Source organism: Giraffa tippelskirchi, chromosome 2 (genome assembly GCF_054371585.1).
Source record: "Giraffa tippelskirchi isolate mGirTip1 chromosome 2, T2T-mGirTip1v1.2.pri, whole genome shotgun sequence".
NCBI lineage: Eukaryota > Metazoa > Chordata > Mammalia > Artiodactyla > Giraffidae > Giraffa > Giraffa tippelskirchi.
In genome coordinates, this window is record NC_137276.1 from 84,070,807 (window position 1) to 84,093,474 (window position 22,668).

At 34.4% G+C, this 22,668-nt stretch overlaps 1 protein-coding gene across 6 annotated transcripts in view; it reads right to left on the reverse strand.

Moving 5' to 3' along the window:
• The window catches only part of RNF13 (ring finger protein 13), a 124,904-nt gene that overhangs the window by 53,122 nt on the left and 49,114 nt on the right, over positions 1-22,668 (reverse strand). For 5 of the 6 annotated variants that reach the window (XM_081569460.1, XM_081569459.1, XM_081569461.1 and 2 more), the window contains exon 4: positions 20,807-20,932. In XM_081569460.1, the coding sequence (XP_081425586.1) occupies positions 20,807-20,932 (126 nt within the window). Of the gene's footprint in view, positions 1-20,806; positions 20,993-22,668 lie in introns of all 6 variants that reach the window. The other variant, XM_081569465.1, reaches the window with a different exon arrangement.

A 22,668-nucleotide genomic window follows, 5' to 3' on the forward strand; every position in this document is an offset into this window, starting at 1 on the left:
TGTGTAGCTCTAATGGGATACAGACTTGGGACCACGCTCAAGAACCATCAGCCCTTGAGAAGTCAAATCTACCTCCACTACTTAGTGCAATAAACTTGGGGCAAACTGCCTTTCTTCCTTAATCCTCAGTTTCCCCAAGTTTAAAACAGAATAGCAACAATATTTTTCTCATATGTAAAACAATTTTAAAATGCTTAACACCATGATGATGCAAAGAAATGAGTAAAATAAAAGCTATTCTTATTATTAGCTTCATCAACAACCATTTTCTTTAAAAAGCTTTTCTAAAGCTTTGAAAAAATTAAAAATAAAAATACTCCAGCCTGAAGTTGCTTACTTTGGTTCTATTTAGCTACATAATCTTTCTTAAAACTAGTTTCCGAAATATTAATAGTCAGTTTCACACCATAAGAATATGGCTAGATATGTAGTAGAATTTTCTTAGAGCAAAGATCTGAAAAGTATCTAACACATGTAACCACACCTCACTTTTAAAGTAACAGTCTGTTTTAAATAAAAATAAACCTATGTTTTCCTCTATGGTTTATGTCAGAGATATGAAAACATAGGCAAAACACTCTCCGACATAAACCACAGCAGGATCCTCTATGACACAAGCAACTCCTGCAGCTGAATTCCAGAAAAATAAATGACCCAATCAAAAAGTGGGCCAAAGAACTAAACAGACACTTCTCCAAAGAAGACATACAGATGGCTAACAAACACATGAAAAGATGCTCAACATCACTCATTATTAGAGAAATGTAAATCAAAACCACAATGAGGTATCATTTCACACCAGTCAGAATGGCTGCTATCCAAAAGACTACAAGCAATAAATGCTGGAGAGGGTGTGGAGAAAAGGGAACCCTCTTACACTGTTGGTGGGAATGCAAGCTAGTACAGACACTATGGAGAACAGTGTGGAGATTCCTCAAAAAACTGGAAATAGAACTGCCATATGACCCAGCAATCCCACTGCTGGGCATACACACTGAGGAAACCAGACTTGAAAGAGACACGTGTACCCCAATGTTCATTGCAGCACTGTTTATAATAGCCAGGACATGGAAGAAACATAGATGTCCATCAGCAGACGAATGGATAAGGAAGCTGTGGTACATATACACAATGGAATATTACTCAGCCATTAAAAAGAATACATTCGAATCAGTTCTAATGAGGTGGATGAAACTGGAGCCTATTATACAGAGTGAAGTAAGCCAGAAAGAAAAACACCAATACAGTATACTAACACATATATATGGTATTTAGTCAATCGGTAAAGATAACCCTGTATGTGAGACATCAAAGGAGACACAGATAAATAGAACAATATTATGGACTCTATGGGAGAGGGCGAGGGGGGGATGATATGGGAGAATGGCATGGAAGCATGTAAATTACCATATGTGAAACGAATTGCCATTCCAGGTTCAATGCATGATACAGGGTGCTCGGGGCTGGTGCACCAGGATGACCAGGAGGGATGGGATGGGGAGGGAGGTGGAAAGGGGGTTCTGGAAGGGGAACACATGTACACCCATGGTGGATTCATGTCAATGTATGGCAAAACAAATAAAAAATAATAAATAAATAAATAAATAAATAAACCCAGACTAACCTCTTATTGTACCACCTTTGAACCATTTGGTAAAAATGAAGGTTATTATTTCCATACTGGTTAAAGAAAATGAAAACTGGGTATGTAAATATACATATAATAGCTTTGAATACTTTGAAACTATATACATGTAATTCTAAATACTTAATATGGCAAGAAATTTGAAATATATCACCTTTTAATCATTGCATAGTGGTATGTCTCAAAGTTTCTTTATAATATCAATACTTCTAAAATTACTTTTAAAAAATAATTCCCAGAAGGTCTAATATTAGTTCTGTTTTAGTCATCAGCATAACAATGATTCAAAATTCTACAGTAATTCAATAAAGACCCGCATCAAGCTGCAAAAAAGTAAGGGAAAGCCCAAAAAGCCAAGTTCCTGAGAATAAAAGGAATCCCCAAGTGTTCAGCAGATTGGAATTGAATGGTGGGTAAGAGAAATGAGGTTCATGTATTCAACCCTACTCAGGCAAGAGTAAAATTCCCTTCTACATCACCCTGACTCTAAAACTACCTCATAAATGCAAGTTGGAATTCTGAAAGAGATAATAATGTGGATTAATAAGAATAATTTTATCACCACAAAAAAAAATCTAAATCTGCAAATGCCTCAAAGAATTAATATTTTGTCTCTCTGTGGGTGTGCTTAGTCACTAAGTCATGTCTGATTCTGAAACCCCATGGACTGTAGCCCACCAGACTCCTCTGTCCAGGGGATTTTCCAGGCAAGAAAACTGAAGTGGGGTGCCTTTTCCTTTTCTAGGGGATCTTCCTGACCCAGGGATCAAACCCACGTCTCCTGCATTGGCAGGCAAGTTCTTAACCGCTGAGCCACCAGGGAAGCCTTTATAGTCTCTATACTTCCTATGAAATAGCAGGATGACACAGAGAAAGCACTCATTAAATATTTCTAGAATGAGAAAATGTGTAAGTGCTTAAATTAATAGCTCATATTATAACATTACAAATAAAAGAGAGAAAATTTTGTGTCTGTTAGTTGCTCAGTTGTGTACAACTCTTTGCAACCCCATGGATTATAGCCGGTCAGAGTCCTCTGTCCATGGAATACTTCAGGTAAGAAGATTGGGGTGGGCAGCCATTCCCTTTTCCAGGAGATCTTCCAGACCCAGGGATCAAACCTGGGACTCTAAGTTTTTTTAATGAATTAAAATAGCATAAACAGTTCACCAACATGGGACCTACAGCTCTAATGTTCGGAATAATGACAAGAAAACCAACCAGCCAACAAAACTGTTACAAGGAATGTTTTGTAATCATGCGAGGAAAAGTCAATAACCAAAAAATAAATAAAAGTTTACTACTTTTTGCCTGTGTGTGCATGTTTTAATTTTCGGTGGATTTTGTTATCCAACTAAAATTTTAAAAATGCCAACCTCTACAGTCTTTTTTTACCCATAGATTTTATGGTTTTCCAAGGGGAGAGAAAAAAAAAATCTCTCAAGAAGGATGTAATAGTTTCTAAACCTTATTTGCTACTTATATATTAACCTATTATTTATTCATTACATTTTCATAGCAGGACAGACTTCACTTAGCTTTTATTTAAACTAAAGTACATTTGGTTGGGGTTGCTATTAGTTTATCTGATGCTTTAATGACCATTTAATTGTTCCTAAAAAAGCTAAACAAGTAACTACAGAGAAATGTTTCTCTCACAAATCCAAAAAGCAAGAGTTTCCAGAGATACAATTTAAGAAATACAAAATTTTTATCAAAAGCTGTTCTCTCCTTATATAAAACTTAAGTTTTACTTTCCTTTTTAAAGCCAACTAATACACAAAGTCACTGAAATTACATGATTTGACTTGTTTCCCTGAAAAATATGTATTTGTGAACAAAGATACAACATGTTAGGATACAGATAAAAGTGGTTCCAGGAACCATCATAAAGTGTATGTAAAACAACATAGTTCAGTTTAGTAAATATTTGTTGAATTTACGTAACATGTAAGGTACTGTGTGTTGGACACAATGCAGAATTTAAAGGTGAATCAGAAACAACCATTATCCTCAAGCGACTCAATACTCCTGGACATCCAAACAGGTCAGGCGCTTTCTAGCCTCTCTATTTGCTCAGGCTACCATCTCTGCCTGGAACAGCCTTTGGGTTCTGAATGCCTAATCAGTCTTCAAATTCCATTACCTCCATGAAGCCTGTCCTGTTCCATGCCCTAGTCTAATGCCCTGGTCCACATGTTGTCCCAAGCACCCATGTAGTTGTTTCCCACTTGGTATTTATACCTGTTATATTGTTCTTAAAGATCTTCTATAGTGTCTTATATTTATGCATTATACATACTATCCCATCTATAAAACAAGGCTTTATGGGGTCTTTAATCTTCTGCAGTTGTCTATGTGTAAAGAAGGGACAAAATATCATTACTCTTAAAAGAGGCTTTCTGAACTGCAAATTGTTAAAAATCACCAATATAAATTAATGGCTTTACAGCAATCTGCTATGTGTGTAACTAAATTTAGCCAGTAGTTTCTGAAAACTGCATTGAGCAACTGAGGAAATATGTTTCTTTCACACATCCAAAATGCAATTGGTTCCATAAATATAATATAAAATTAGATTAATATCAAAAGCTGTTTTCTAATTAAAAAATAAAATTCTTAAAATAGAAAGCCACTAAAATAGGAAGGAGTTTTGTAAGCACAAGTGTAAATTCCAGAAAATAGAAACATGTTTCAAAAATTTAATAAGAAGGCTTCCCCAAGATTTTTGTTGTTGTTGTTATTGATTTTTAAAATAAAGAAATGAAATTAAATCAAAGAAACACATTAACATATGGACCATTGGGCTTACGAATACAAACAAGGAAAATATATTCATGTTATGAACTGCAAAAATCATGTGTCAGTCAAATTAAATTACATTTTTAACTGTGCAGCAGCTGGTATTTTCAAAAACACAGGAAGCAGAAATAAGGCCTAAATCATCACTTAAGCATGTGCAAGGTTTCACATTCATAAAATGCAATCTCAAACATGTTGTCAGATGGAAGCAGAGAACTCAAAGATTCATTTTAATAAAAAGCATGCACAGTGAACAAACCTAAATTTCAAAACAGCCATCAAACAGAAAATTGCACAAAAGACCTTCTGAATTGAACTGCAAATGTGCCTTTTTTTAAGGAGACTCAAATTGTGCTAAATGTTATTAGTTTACATCTAATCAATCTAATTAACTGCAACTAAATTATGTAGACCAGGTAGCACCTAACCACAAATTTTAAAGAAATAGGGCACTGCCAACTTATTATTATAAATAGCCAGTATACCAGAAGACAGTAGGCTGCTAATGGAAGAACCTTCAATGAGACAAGTTCTAAAAGGAATCCTGGGAATGAAATAATAGTTCATCTTATTTCCAGACTGGACAAATTGGTGATATTGACACTAATAAAACAGACCTTGTAAGAAGAAAGAATTCACTGTGCTGTCAAGATGATCGTAAGTAGAAATTTTTTAAGGGATACACAGGCATGAGGAAGTGGAGGAAATTACTGACAGAATATATACAACAAGGTTCCAGACCAAAGGCTATATCTATGAATAAAAGAAGCCTCTATGTGCTTGGTGCCTTACATATATTATCTCTAATATCTGATAGAACTCTACCATGTAGATATTCTTTTCAATATTCTAGAAATGAATAAAGACGGGTAGAAGAAAATACCCTAAGGTCACACTTAGGCAGAGCTGAGATTTGAAAACAATTTTATTTGATTAGATAGAGAAGCATGGAGCTTCCCAATGAATCAGAATGAGAAACAGGATCACTAACCTTATTTAACATTTTGCAAATGTCTAAAAAGAGGGGTTAAGAGAGAGATCACTTTAAGGGATTACTTTCTTTGATACTAAGAAAGTGCCAAAACTCACATGACATTAATCTTAAAATCTTACGGGCAAAATAAAACATATACAAATCAGAGTATAAGCCAAAAAGAAAAGTGCTAAAATAGTGTGGTAGAGTTTATAAAAACTTCGAGAGGGAAAAGTTTTATGTACCTATGGCAGATTTTATAGGACCTGAAACATTTTAATAAAGAGATGAAATCTGCGTTAACAGGAACGAGTTGTGGGGAAATTTCTCATGTGAGAGGAAGAGAGAAATAACAAGGCAAAAGGCAGGACTGAGCAAGGCATATTAAAAACAAAACACAAAGAAGGACCTTAATAAGTGAAAAAGAGTGTTACAGAAAGGAAGACTCTCTAATTCCATCAGAGGAGTTGAAATTATACTCTTGGAAGGAGATTACTTGGATTCAAATTCTGACTCTGTTATATACAAGCTGTATAAACTTAGGCAAATAACTTTCGTAAAATGAGCATAATAATACACCCAACATAAAGAGTCTTTCTGAGGATTAGATTACTTAATATATGGAAAGCACTTAAAATAGTGCTTAAACAGTGGCTGGCACATATTAAATAAGTGCTAGTTATGATTACTGTCATTGCTGTTGAATTTTACAGTAGCTGTTGGAGAGTCAGAGGTCAGGAGAGATGGGAAAAAAGGACAGATAGTACTGTATATTGAAGGCCATTCAGTAAAGCAGACATGCAGTCTTCCCTGTTAAGGGTTCACATTTCCTTCTCCAGGGGATCTTCCCAACCACGGATCGAACCCAGGTCTCCCGCATTGCAGGCAGATTCTTTACTGTCTGAGTCACCAGGAATCTTAAGGGCTCACAACAGGCACCTGAAGAAGGAGGTGACATGGCTAAAACAATGTTTTAGAACAATCTGGTAATACTTTGATGTGGAGAAGACAGACTGAAGATTTGGAAGCTGTTATGACAAGGCAAGATGACTGCAATGATGTGAAAGAACAATATTTTCATTCTTCTTCAAAACCAATTTTTGAATCTAGGAAACAGGAATGTACTTAACCAAAAATGTGAAAGCTGAGAAACAGAGCTTGTTTTCATAAGGAAGAAGAAGAGAATGGTTCTGAGCACACTAAATTTCAGAGGTAGCGAGGTTTCTATATACAGATTTCCTAGGTAGGTAGAATATAAAGTATCAGGACCTGAGATTTAAATTTACATATTTTCAGCAAATTAATTCATTCAACAAATATCTGGAATAAAGAGCGCTACCTGGTTGTGAAAAATAATTAAATTTCTAATAAAACATAATCCATTGACACTTTTATATATCTTACAGTCTTCAACATCCTTTAAATTCTATACATGAACTAAATTTAAGTACACTTTGATTTTCCCCTGAGAGGATACACTACAAATAAGCAGATCTGTGTATACTTATTTCTAGGTATATACCTGCAAGAATGCTAAAAATGTTATGAGGTAACTTTTCTTGATGAAAGAGAACCATGAAAAGAACCTCATTATTATATTAGACAGTAGTCTGGATGTTTGTGTAAAATGAGACACACTTGGAACATTTTTTTATTTGAAATGTATTTAAAGTCCTGAAGTCTTTAACTGAATTCTAGTGTTATTCTTCCCTTGCATGAAGAATAATTTTAATGTTTGAGCAATAGTGAAAAGGCAAGCTAAAAACCAGGATTATTTCAGACAGACAGACGATACTTCATGAACACCATACATGCATCCCCTACAGATGCCCTGTGTTTCTGATGTTATCCGCCTTCAGGTGCCAGGCAAAAGATGCTTGAGAATAGTAGCCATTTAAAATATATCCTCTTCTAATTTGAATGATCATACAACCTTTAGTTCATTATTTCAACATTTTTATTAAGTGTTAAAAGGTCATTAATTTTAATTGGGAAGTTGAAAGAAAATACTATACTGAAATATTTCAGATTGTAATTCATGCAGAATTAAAATATGTGATTTATATGTGGAATCTAATATATGACACAAATGAACCTATCTATGAAACAGAAACAGAATCCGGGACACAGAAAATAGATTACTGATTGCCAAGGGGGAGAGTGGTAGCAGAGGGATGGATGGGGATTTTGGGATCAGCAGATGCAAACTGGTATATGTAGAATAGATAAACAAGGCCCTACTGTAGAGCACAGGGAACTATATTCAACATCCTGTGATAAACCATAATGGAAAAGAATGTATATATGTATGCTGCTGCTGCTGCTAAGTCACTTCAGTCGTGTCCGACTCTGTGCAACCCCATAGACGGCAGCCCACCAGGCTCCCTCCTCCCTGGGATTCTCCAGGCAACAATATTGGAGTGGGTTGCCGTTTGCTTCTCCAGTGCATGAAAAGGAAAAGTGAAAGTGAAGTTGCTCAGTTGTGTCTGACTCTCAGCGACCCCATGGACTGTAGCCCACCAGGCTCCTCCGTCCATGGGATTTTCCAGGCAAGAGGACTGGAGTGGGGTGCCATTGCCTTCTCCTGTATATATGTATAGCTGAGTCCTTTTACTATACAGCAGTAATTAACACAACATTGTAAATCAACTATACTTCAATAAAAACAAAACAAAAATGTGATCTAGAGGGAAATTTCAGTGACGACTTATAGTTTTATTTACTAAAGAAGTAATAAGACTAGAAGTAGAAGGACTTTCCTGGTAGTCCAAGGGTTAAGACTTGGCGCTCCTTATACAGAGAGGGAGGGTTTGATCTCTGGTCGGGGAACTAAATCCCATTTGCAGCACAGCAGGGCCAAAAACAAAAAAAGAACTAGAGAAAGATGTAATAAATATTAGGGAAATTCAACTATCCTGGCTTATGTAAAAATAAGAAAAATACATCTATTTAGAGGTATAATATGACTGCTTAATTAACACCAGGAAGAGAATGACGAGATTTTCTTGAACTCCCACTCAACCATGTGATACCTTCAGTGACTGAAAAGCATTGTATTTTCTTCCTGCTCTCAATCTGCTTCTGTGCAGAAGGGTATGTACTCCATATTATCAGATAGGATATACTACCTAATTATATATATATACACACACACACACATAAAACATATATACTGATACTCTATATTATTATAGTTATTTATCAATTATCAATAATAAATTTCCTAAGTGTGGTAATGTATTTTGTGAACATGGAGGAGAATGCTGCTGTGGGAAAGAGAGGAATAAGACATAAAAGATTCAACTCTTAAAATAGTTAAAGACAAAATATCAATACTTGGAAATTACTAACAATGTTAACTTCTGCAGGGTATGTCTGTTTTCATCTTTGTTATTATATACACCACAAGCTTTTGTCTTGAATGAGTTATTTTTTTAATACCCATCTGGGTACTTTGACAACCTGATACATTTTAATCAAGCCAATGTCACATAATTAACCTTACACAGAGTAATTTTCAACTTCCATAGTTCATTAAATGACATAAATGTACAATAATCTCAGCATGTTCTCAAAAATATAATAAAACCAAAGTCCTGCTGTCTTAATAGAAATCACAATGCTAGAAATCTAAATTTGTGATAATTTAAAGTATTACCTTAAAAATTAACAAAAGATCATTGTTTCATGTGTGTCAGTAAAAGCATTAATTATCAGAAAATTAATACTGACATCCCCTTGAAAAATAAGAGATCTGATAAAATAACATTTAGAGCACTCTGAATGCCAGACTTCATGTCTCCTAAGGAACCATCTTGTTCACTAGCATGTATCTCCAGCCTAGAAGAATCTCTCAGATAAATACTTATTTAGTCAAACTAAATCATAACTAAGGCAACTATCTATCCAGTCCTACCCAGAAAGATATATGCCATAAAAATGCAATTTCTTTATATTTATTGCTTCGTTCCCTCTTAAAAACATACCAAAAATTTCACTTCAGTCATTGTGGATAAAAAATTTTTCTGAAATATTTTGCATCTTCTGAGCTGTCTCAATTAAAAGACAACAAATGTGATCTGACCTTTTCCAATGACCCGGGATCATCATGAACCTGCTTTACTAGATCCTAGCTGGGTTTTCTCCTCAACGTTAAGTGTCAGTGTCACTTCCTCTCTCTGTATTTAGACTACTAGTAGTCATTAACCTTGCTCCACTCTTACATTCTTTTCTACAATACAGAAACAAAGGAGAAAACCTGATTAGAATTCTATTTAAAAAAAAAAAAGTACAGAAAAAGTTCCAAGAAAAAGTCATCAGGAAAAGTACATGGTTTTAAAAGCTGGAATTTTATGACATTATGGTGGTACAAAGGCATATTTCCTTCTTTTATTTTAGGTTATGTACTAAGAGCACTGACCTTTTGATAAATGTCATGTTACAAACATACAAGTTTATTTCTTATTTAGGCTGAGAGATAAATTGAACTTGTTTCATTAGAAAATCTGGGGGGCAGGACTGGTAAAATTTGCAAAATCACCAAAGCCATACTTACTCGTTTCAAGTAGAGCAGAAAACAAACCAGAATCCATGGAACTTTAAAAATTAATTAAAGATCTTATGTTATATACCAGTGACAGATTTTAAAGTCAATCTTTGTACATGGGAAAGCAATTCTAAATATTGAGGGTACTGAACATTGTCGATAATAAAATAATTTAGTGAACCTGGGTGAACTTTTGTTAATGAAAGGAAATGTTATATACCAAAGTATTTCAGCTAATATAGGTAAGTACTGTTTTATGAAACTTTATTATAGGCTGTGTGCTGTATATATACTAGGGGGACATGTGTAAAAATAAATTTCTTAATATGGGTTGCAGTCAAAAAAGTTTGAAACCCATATAGTGAGTTTTTAATGTTCTGTAGATTGTCTGCAATCAGAAAATAGATTGTGCTTTTCCACTCATTGCAACAATATTATTGTGTAACATACCATCCAAAATCAAAGTCATTAACATATAGGTTGTTGAATGTGGCGGTTTCCAATGTAATTATAATATTATACCTAGCACATGATTAGTAGTAAAGATTAAAACTAAAAGTGATGCTTTTCTCTTGGTGTCATTAAGAAAACCCAAATAAACATTTACGTAGCTATTTCTGATGCTTGCTATTAAAGAAGCTTTTCTTTAAAAAACTTTTATATAATGAACTATACCAGTTAAACTATATTAGTTAAAAGCTGCCCAAATATTTAATTTTGAGAATCGCAATTTAAATTTAACAAAACTATCCATAAACTATCCTCTAGTTATCTATGTATATTAAAGTGAATATTAAAATGAAGGATCCAAACTAAGTTCCTATTTTTTAGATACTAATAGGATTCATCTTCCAATCAAATCTTATTTCTCATCCTAACAACAGCAGTAGCTCCATTTTAACCCAATCACCACGGTTAATAAAGTTTTTTGGAAAAAATTATTGTGAAACAAAAGGATAAATCTAAACTTGCTATCAGCCTACTAGGAATTTCCAAGTAATGACAAAGGCTCATACTGCACTGGAAAAATAACTGGCGAGGCAGTTACGATCAGAATGCTGGTGCTCAGCGCCCCTTAGTGACAGATCTCTGAGTATACTCCTCCCTCTACTGCCTACTCATTTTGGGCTAAGCACCATCCCAGGGACAAAGGAGCCTGGTGGGCTACAGTACATGGGGTCACAAAGAGTCAGACACGACTGAGTGACTAACACACACAACACACACAAGCACTATACTGTAAGCTCAGCACACAGATCTGCATAAAAATATAAGTCCTACTCCCAAGAAACTTAAGTGAGAAAAGATACACCCATGGGGTTTTTTTTTAGGCTAGAATCAAGCAAGAGGGGGAAAAAATATTATGGGGAAAAAAGAAAGAATCTCTAGTAAAGAGATAGGAAATGCACAGTAATGCTGGCTGGGATTTGCTCTGGCTTCAGCCAAGAATCTTTCCTATCACAAACTTTTCAAACACAGGACAGAAAATGAGTGGCTTTAATTAGCAGTCACTTTGTGGTACACTTAACATCATTTTATTAAAACATCTGAAATTACCATAAAAATTCTCCAAATAGGAAGTTCCTTCACGAAAACAAACTATTAATACAGGTCTAACATAATCTGTAAATGAAATAAAATCTAAAAGATTTACCTAACAAAGTCTCCAATGAAGTCTGGTTAAAGTAATTAACATTAACTAACTAACGTTAGTAAGTAACAGGTCTCTCTTAAGCTAAATAGTGAGTGCTCAGATATTTTACTATTTAAATTGCAACTTAAATTGTACATACATACATCAAGAACAGTTTTTCTGTGTTATGCTATGTTTGAAAACACAAAAGGTAAAAAGTCAAAAAAGCATCACACAGATGCTGGGTGGTTGTGGAGCCTGGCCTCTTCTGTCCACCCTGGCTGTACAGTGGGTTTTGGCACTTCCAGTCGTAATCTGAGAACTGGAGCACTACTTTACTGTCCAACCTCTAAAGATCCTCTGCAGCAAATGTAGTGTAACTCTGCTTCTAAGTATTTTCAAATGCCAACTGAAAAAAAAAAAAAATTCTCTGGAAAACTGATTTTCTTTTCTCTCAGAATTGCCAACAGAAAGCAACAATAACTCAACCATCGGCCTGGATACAAACTACACTTTTTCCCAATCTGGATATCTAACACAGGGAAAGAAACTGTTTTCCCTATAAGGGAAAGAGATGAAGTAAAGAAACTCATCGGGGACTTAGAGGACAGAGATAACTGTCAAAATGTAGCTATGTTCTTTCATCTGAAGAAGTAAGAAGAAATTAAGAAGTAAAATTTCTTTCTCAAATGATCAAAGCAATGAAGATGAAAATGGAACAATAGAAAGCAATTCAGGTATAATGTAAAAACTGTTAATTCTATCTATAGGATAAAAATTTCTGGAAACCTTACAGTACAGTAGGGAATAAGCAATTGCTGAAATAAGATCCAGAACTGTGGCAAGCAATCCTACCAAGATGAAATCCAACATCATTCTTTCTTGCACATATTTCAGAATCACTACAGTACACACTGGGAAGAGCTACTTCGCTGAAGATAGTATTAGACCCTAATGATGTTTTCACTCTCATTAACAGGAATTCAGTGACATAAGCCATCTTTCCCTCTTTCTTTAGATTCCATCTTCCTTAACTAGACATTCTTCATTTAATGTGTACCTGAATAATCTGAATAACTTTATTTTAAAGGAAACAATGTGTGTGGAATCTATGACAAAGGAGGTAAGAATATACAATGGAGAAAAGATATTCTCATAAATAATCAGTGCTGGGAAAACTTGACAGCTACATATAAAACAATGAGATTAGAACATCCCCTCATACCATATACTAAAATAAACTCAAAAAGGATTTGAGACCTAGATTTAAAACCTGAAATCATAAAACTCCTAGAAGAAAACACAAGCAGAATATTCTTTGACATAAATCAGATCAATATTCTTTTGGATTTGCTTCCTAAGGCAAAAGAAATAAAAAGCAAAAATAAACAAATGGGACTGAATTAAACTTAAGGCTTTTGCATAGCAAAGGAAATCACTGCTAAAACAAAAAGATAACCCACTGAGTGGGAGAAAAATATTTGCAAATGATATGATCAATAAGGGGTCAATATCTGAAGTATATAAACAGTGCATACAATTCAGTATCAAAAACAAAGAACCCAACTGAAAAGTGGGCAGAAGACCTGAATAGACATTTTTCCAAAGAAGACATACAAATGGCTAACAGGTACATGAAAAGATGCTCAACATAGCTAATTATGAGGGAAGTGCAAATGAAAACCACTATGAGATATCACCTAACGTTTGTCAGAATGAAAGGTGAAAGTGAAAGTCACTCGTGTCCGATTCTTTGTGACCCCATGGACTATACAGTCCATGGAATTCTCCAGGCCAGAATACCGGAGTGGGTAGCTGTTCCCTTCTCCAGGGGATCTTCCCGACCCAGGGATCGAACCCAGGTCTCCTGCATTACAGGCAGATTCCTTACCAGCTGAGCTCCCAGGGAAGCTCCTTTTGTCAGAATGGCTGTCATCAAAAAGTTTACAAGTAACAAATGTTGTCAATGATGTAGAGAAAATGGAACCCTCATACACTGTTGGTGGGAATATAAATTGGTTCAGCCACTATGGAGAACACTATGGAAGCTCCTCAAAAAACTATAAATAGAATTACCATATGATCCAGCAATCCCATTCCTGGGAATATATCTGAAGAAAATGAAAACACTAATTTGAAAAGATACATGTATCTCAATGTTTGCAGCAGAATTATTTACAATAGCCAAGGTATGGAAGCAACCTAAATGTCCATCAACAGATGAATGGCTAAAGAAGATGCAGTATACAACTGAAAATGAAAAAAGAATGAAATCGTCCCATTTGCAAAAACATGGATGGTCCTAGAGAGTGTAATGCTAGTGAAATAACTCAAACAGAACAAGACAAATACTTTATGTTGTCACTTATGTGTGGAATCTAAACAATGAAACAAATGTATATAACAAAATATCAAGAGACACAGATTCACAAATAGAGAGAATTAGTAGTTACCATTGGAGAGAGGGAAGGGGCAAGATAGGGATATAGGATTAAAACAGGTAAGCAACAAAGATACATTGTACAGCACAGGGAAACAAAGTTAATGTTTTATAATAACATTAAATGGGAGTGTAATTCTTAAAAGTTTTGAATCACTGTGTTGTACACCTGAAACCAATATAATATTGTAAATCAACTATACTTCCAATAAAAGAATGTGTGTTGAAGAGCTATGTAAATGAAGTTACTGGCATTATCTGCTTTCACTAGGTTAGGGTAAAGTACATGTAATTTACTGTTTTTCAGCTTTTTCTTTCATTAAATATTACTTTTCTTGTAAAAGAAGAAAATTTGTTTTGCTGTTTTAATAATGAATTTGTATATAAAGGAACCTAATTATTAACACACAGATATTTTTACCAAAGGGTGGAAGAAAGAAAGAAATGAATAAATTAATGCACTAGTAGCACAGAGCTGTTTAAATCCTACATGGGTAGAAATGCTTCCATCTACCGAGTAGCATTTAACATGTTTCTTTAGTGAAATCTTTTATACAGGATTTCAAAGTAGATTAGCAACAAACACTATAGGTTACTTTGTAGAAACATAGAAAACAGTATGAAAATTTAAACAATGATATTATAGATGACTTTAATATATGAGTTTAACTTCTATTTAAGTTCATATCTACTTGCTTAGTACTACTGAAATAAAAGTGCAATTCTGAGAATACCATATACTGTATCAGCCTGGAGGCCTGAGAGAGGAGAATGAAAGGTAAGCTTAGAAAGAAAAACTAGATGCCTATTTTTTAGATGACAGAATTTCACTCCAAAAATTTTATGATTTGTTATTATAATAATAAGATCATACAAATAATCCAAAAATGTTTATGTTAATTTTTTAATTATCATAAAGTATTTAGACCCAGAGAAAAATGAGGGATACATGACCATCTAGATTTAGAAATACTTCCAAGGGCATTCCAAGAACATTAAGTGAAATGAACATGAAGCCAACAGAATGTTCCAATAATACTGTTTATTTATTCCCTAATCTACTTAAATTTAATTGTAAGCCATTAGGATTTTCTAAATATTCTAAATTTAGCAAATATTTATTAATCATCTACCAAGTGCCACACAATGTATTAGGAATTTGAGTTGTAGAAACAAGAACATGATCTTTTCTCTCTCAGAGGTTGAGAGAGGATTAAATAAGCAATATATAAAAGAAGTGATCTGCTCTGCCTTGAAGATTATGGAAGGTTGCAGATAGGAGATGAAACTTCATCTTAGACCTAAAACAAACCAGGTAGACAAGCCAGGGAAGACACTCAAATGAAGGACTCAGTAGAAACCAAGACAGAAGGGAAGAGACTGCTCAGCACCTACTGGGACTTGTAAATTCTTCATGGTTAAGGTAAGGGGACAGGCAAAGTACAGATGTGACTTGACTTTAGACAGAGACAGAAGTCAGGTCAAGTAGGGGTTTGTGCCCCAGTCAGGTTTTGTAAAAGTCACATTCCCACAGAAAATGAGTACCAAAGTATTCCTTGGATTGTATTCATCTACAATCCAAAGGTAACTCCATCTAATGAACCCCCTCCCTGATATATGGAGGGAATAATATCTAAGTCCTTTCAGCCTCCTGCAGCTAGCTACATTTTTCGAAAATAATCACTAGAGCATTAAGCGGTAATAAGATTCAACAGAAGTACAAGCACTACACCATTTCTGTTTACCAAACTCCCCTTGAGTTCAGCTGAAATAAAGCAAATTGACTATTTGAAGAAGTTGACTTAGCATTAAAACCACAAGGTAGAAACATTTTGGACTGCAATGGCAACAGATTTTTGATAACTAATGATTTTTTGGCTATAAACACAGAAATCTGTGCAGTTTAGAAAAGTTCTATTTTAAGTGATTATTTTAATGTTCTTGAAATAACCAAGTATTTTTACAAAAAATTTTTAAATGTTATTTCCCACTGGGATGCCAATTCAAGTCTTTTGAGAACTCTCTGCCTCAGAATGCTGTGAAGTCATTTTTCTAACTAGAAGCTTTAATGAAGCCTTAATTTGTTTACCAGAAAGCCAGAAATGTTTTCCTAATTTCAAACACTCGCCAAAAACTAACATTTCCAAACAATTGTATTTTGTCATCGTGAAGCACAAGTGAACAAAGATAAACAAAATAACATTGTTCTGCTTTTCCTCTAAAGTGCTGTATTTTCAGAAGTTACAGCTTTTGTCAGTGTAAGTAAAAGTGACTGTTTTCAGATTAAGCAGCTAGCATGTAATCAATAGTTATTACTGGCCTTCTGGACGTTCCACATATCCAAATACTAATTCTGAGTATGGGTTCTGCTATTATCTCTCCAGGGCAAGAAGACTAAATAAAAGGCTCAAATGTGCTTCTCTTGACAAAAGATTTTTTAAAAAAATTAAAACAGTACTCTATTTTAAAATTTTACAAACAATTCAATTTTTTACCTTCCAAAAACTGTTAGTTGCATTTCAGCATCTTATTAGCTACCTTGAGTCACAAACCACTTGGGATAGTTTGCGTAGAAAATCTGTCATCTCCTTTGTTGTAACATACAGCTTTCACTCATTGTTTACTTTTAAGAGAGAATGAGAGAAGTCTAGGTTTCTTTAATTACAACATAATGTTCTTCTTCAAAAAAAGTCTAAAGATTTATAATAAGTAAACCTTGAAATACCCACCACCATTAATCATTTGAAGTATCTTGAGAGAATTTTATTTTTCACTTCTTTTCTCTTCTGTTATCTACAATGGAAATGGCTCCTTTCACCAAAGAAAGCTCTGTAAGATGGTGCCAGTTCTCATTTGTCTGAGATAATTTGGGTATCACACTTTGGATAGGAGGCATAACAAAAAAACCACCTTGTAACTATTCTCAATATACTGTAGCATACAGTATGGTGCTGGATTAAGCTTTTGTCAGTACTCAGTCCTAGCATGCTACATCAGGAATAAGAAAATGAGCTCTTTTTCTAACTATTTTCTTAAGTCAATTTATTGATAAAAAATTGTTGCTACACATGAATGAACCACTATTGAGTATCCACAAAGAGCTATTTATTTGCAATTCAGAAGATAAGTACCATTAATAAATTGTAAATGATTGGTTTCTGTAACATACTTACTACAGAACTTAATCATCAATTTGGAAGCCAAAAGTACAGTCATGGATTTCTGATCTGAAGATTATAGCTAATAAAGCTAATAGCCTGTTCACCAGTGATCACCATTAGAAAAGAAATTTTCTTTGGAATGAGATTCCAGTTGTTTTCCCAGTAATCATGATGACTTTATCTTTATCCACTCACCCTACCTTGACAGGTGATCTGTAATTCATAAGCTTGTGTATTTATGAAACTTATTTTGTATACATTACACACTGGCATGACAACACTGTCCTTTATAAGCCAAATTAAAAATTTTACACATCAGTTGACATGAGTTACTGTATCACAGTGTGACTTATCAGCCAATGATCAGTTTCTGAAAGGTGAGAACTGAATTCATGTGTTAATTTGACTGGGCTAAGAGATGTCCAGACAGCTGGTAAAATATTTAGGCAGGTGTCTGTGAGGAGGCTTTTGAAGTGTTTGTCATTTCATTCAGTAGACTGAGTAAAGAAGATCCACCCTCAACAATGTGAATAGGCATCATCAAATTCCTAGAGGTTCCAAACAGAACAAAAGATGAAGGGAAGGGTGAATTCCCTCTCTCTGTTCTTGACATCCATATTCTCCTGCCCTTAAACTTCAGAGCTCTTAGTTCTTGGGTCTCTGGACTCTAGGATTATACCATCAGAGATCCCCTGGTTCTCCGGCCTTCAGATCCTAACTGAGTTACACCACAGGTTTTCCTAGTTACCCAGCTTGCAGACAGTAGATTACAGGACCTCTCAGCCTAGTACAGTCAGCATCTTTGCCATCTTTACCCTTATTTTATTTTTTACCAATAATGAAAAAATCAATAAAACACTGATGGTTAATAACTACTGCCTAGTTACTGTGTGGAAGGCATTGTCTGACAGGCATTCAACACTGATTATTTCATTTGATCTTCATAACATAACAATTCTATGATATCAGGAACATTTATAATTATATTTTACAGATAAAGAAATTGAGGCACACAGAGATAAAAATAACTTGTCTAAGATCACATTACTATAAATGATAAAGATGTGATTCAAATGTATGCAGTCTGTTTCCAGATCTTAATTACAATCAATATGTCTCCCTCAGTAAATTAATGTCTTGTAAATTTAATAAAACTGAAAGATAGAAATCATTAGAAATAATGAGTAAGAAATTTTTCACATTAAATGTCTATAATATATTCTGTTGTATATTTGTGAAGGAAAATTAACAAAGTTAAAGAATATGTACAGAATAGAATTTTATCCATTAAGACTATGTCTACACAATGAGTTATATAATAAGAAAAATTTTAATGTTTTCCTTCTAAGATTAGAATCCTCAATTAAAATGTTTTTACATATTCTTTATATGCACATGCTTTTAAAGAATACATTATACACATAAGTAGAAGACTTACTATACTACATTGTTTGATTTAACAAACTTATATTGCTCTCCTACTTGCACTATAATACAAATTAGATATTTAAATATAGTTAAAACATGAACTCTAAACATAGTAAGCCTGCATATAAGTGGAATGCTGCTGCTGCTGCTGCTAAGTCGCTTCAGTCGTGTCCGACTCTGTGCGACCCCATAGACGGCAGCCCACCAGGCTCCTCCGTCCCTGGGATTCTCCAGGCAAGAACATTGGAATGGGTTGCCATTTCCTTCTCCAATGCGTGAAAGTGAAAAGTGAAAGCGAAGTAGCTCAGTCATGTCTGACTCCTAGCAACCCCATGGACTGCACCCTACCAGGCTCCTCCATCCATGGGATTTTCCAGGCAAGAGTACTATAAATGAAATATATATAATAAAAAAACAACAATGTGATAAAGAGATATAAAGGCACATTGAGCTGGAATGATTTGTTCTGCCTGAGGGAGGTGAGAAAGGAAAGTAAGGCTTCCAGAAGAGAGAACAGTCTCAGCTAGCACTTAAATGATGAAACAGTCATAAATAAAGGTGATAAAGGTCATCTTAGAGATCTTGGACAGAGAAAATAATATGTGTGAAGGTACAAAAACACAGCAAGTTGAGAGATTTCAGTAGGTCATATGGCTACAGCACAAAATTCAAGACAGGAAGTGGAAAGTGATGAGCTAGAATATCAGCTAAATCAGGAAATTCCATTAGAAATACTCAGACATGTGATGGGGATCCACTGAAGGGATGAGAGGACTAACAAGCCCTCCTATCCATTCCTGAGTTGGGTTTTACCCCAAAAATATTTAATGACACTATTTCCCTAAATGTTGTAGTGGAACACCTCCTATGCCCACCTAAAAAGAAAGTTACTTTAAAAAAATAAAACATATTATAGTTTCCAATTACCAAAGACTGGACTAAGACAAATATTACCTTGAAATCAGCAGAATTAGCTTACTTTTCATTTCTTAGTGGCATGAAACTATCAAATATTATAATAATATTTCATTTTTGCTGGAACAATCTGTAATTATTATAGGCTAGTTCTAGATCAAATCTTAAAATGGTTTAAATTCAAACTACTATAAAAGCATAACAATTAGAAAGAGAAGAAAATCTAATACATTTGACTTCAAGCTCTATTTCCCATTTAAAGGCAATTGAGAGTTTAAATTTGGAACTAATATACAATGTAACAACATTTATTATTTACAAAGTGCTCTACATTTTCAAACTCCTTTACAGTTATTATTTTATTCATTTAAAAAGTTTATTATGGAGGTGTAATTTCTTTCATGAAATGAAAGGAGCAGAGACAAAAAGGCAGGCACAGCAGGAGTCAGAGTAGCCTTTCTTACTTAACAGATAAATCATCTAAGATCAAGCATGGAAACTACGTGAAATGATATCCCACATTTGTTCTCTAAGATACACGTAAGACACTCAGGTTTGAGATAGTTCAATAAAAGTAACAGGCCTCAATCGGGCTCTCCTGATAAGGAGACAATCCAAAAACAGATTTTTTAAAGATAGTATTAAAAACCAAAAAAACAAAATAAAATAAATAAAAAACAAATAAAAAAACAAACCTTAAAATCTCACAGCTTTAGAGCTGACTTGATGATAGTGAAGGAAGTCCTATGGCAAACTCTTAACTATTTGAAATGCTAGCTTAATCCACTTCATGGAGACAAACTTTATACATGTGACAGTCAGCTTATTACAAAAGAGAAATCCCAGTATCAACAAAGATAGAGATACGGATGTTGTAATCATACTGGAGGGTGAAAGACTAACATTTCCATTACTAGGTTAGATCAAGCAAGACCACTATTAAACCACAGTTCAAGTTGCCCAAAAACCACGTGAAAAGTCTTAGAACCAATAGTAATTAGGTAAAACGGCGAATCATAAAACTGATGGTGTTTTCCTCTTTGTACTGGCAGCTAAAAGCTTAAATTTTATAGTAAATGAATAAGAGTTAAGTAAACTCACTCTTGTCTTTCCTTTCATTGTCCTCACTTTCTTTCTGTCCTTACTCCTTTATTTAATCTGAATGAATTGTGTAAACTTTCTTAAATCCTTTCTGAAACAAGAGAGAATTTAAACTAGCTAGCTAAACAAACAGTAACCAAAAAAAGAAAACAGAAACATTACCTTTTCATCAAAATTACAATCAAGTCTTCTAATTAACACGATGAAAGTGCCAGATGAATTATCTCTTACTGGCGGAGGCACTATGGGTTCACAGGCATTCTCTGGTTTTGAGTTAATCAAAAAACCCTAAAAAAAGAAATAGCAGTAAGTTTTCTGTTGAACTAAAAAAAAAAAAAATTAATTCAACTTACTTCTATAAACATCTTTTGAATTTGCTCCCCATGTCTTGTATTATGCTAGATGAATTATCTGGCAACTACAACAGTTCCTACCTGCCAACTGCTTGCAACCCCAGAACTACTTAAGTAGTATTTGGTTTCCTAATCATTTTTTTTAACTCCATTTTTACTATTAAACTTAAAAAAAAAAAAATCACACGTAAGTCCATCACCCCAGAGACAACCACTGTTTAGCATGTTGATATATTTTCCAACAATGATTCACATTTCTAAATCAAGTGAATACTTTTTAAAAAGTAACTATTGATTTTCTTTCATCAAACAATGAAAATGCACAGCATTTCTTGGAACTTATTCTATAGAAACACTAGACTGGGTATATAAAGGTGTATGTAGAAAGATGTTCCCTCTTACATTTTTTTTAACCAGAAATCATGCACATCAATATGGCAGCCATTTAAGAAATTATAATATATTCTTTCAATGGAAAATAATAGAATCACTAAAAGGAATAACATAAATCTATACATATTAAACTGAAAGGCATTCACAAAATAACTACCAATTTAAAAAAAAACAGCAAGTTGCTCTCCCAAAAATACAGGATGGTTTGACATCGGAAATGTATATTAATGTGTATCAATAGATGCATATTAATAGTTTAAAAAAGAAAAACCAAAATCAATAGATGTGAAACACTGAATAAACACATAAAAATATTATCAAAGTCTTCAAATTCATTTATAAGAAGTGAGTAATTTTGTAACTTGACCAACAAAGGTCCGCCTAGTCAAAGCTATGGTAGTAGTAGTCATGTATGGATGTGAGAGTTGGACTATATAAAGAAAGCTGAGCGCTGAAAAATTGATGCTTTTGAACTGTGGTGTTGGAGAAGACTCTTGAGAGTCCCTTGGACTGCAAGGAGATCCAACCAGTCCATCCTAAAGGAAATCAGTCCTGAATATTCATTGGAAGGACTGATGCCGAAGCTGAAACTCCAATACTTTGGCCACGTGATGCGAAGAACTGACTCATATGAAAAGACACCCATGCTGCGAAAGACTGAAGGCAGGAGGAGAAGGGGACAACAGAGGATTAGATAGTTGGATGGCATCACTGACACAATGGACATGAGTTTGAGTAGGCTCCAGGTGTTGGTGATGGACAGGGAGGCCTCACGTGCTGCAGTCCATGGGGTCACAGAGTTAGACATGACTGAGCGACTGAATTGAACTAAGTAATTAAAGCTCTGACACAGTATCTTAAAACAGTCCTGTATGGTACCTGAACTGGTCGCACCAACCATCTATTCTACAGGATTTGGTAACTTCTCCTGCCTTAAATGGATGGCCTGGCTTGTGATAGAGAATGCTTTTGCACGTGTTTCAGGAATAAAATACACCATACCTTCACTTACTCAAAGAATAACTCCCTTTCTTGACTCCATAAAGTTCTTGGTTTTTACTTTGCAAGGAAACAAAACTGTGGTTATCCTCCCAACAAAGAATATTTACTTCAGTCATATTAAATTTGCTCCCTGCTGCCTTCACACAAACTAACTTTTTGCCTTAAAGCCAAATCACATAGTGCAGTTCTTTCCAAGACACTTATAACAGCAAATTAAACTCAAGCCATGTGGCAGCAACAGGGTATATAACTCAACTGAAGTGAAGACAATATGAA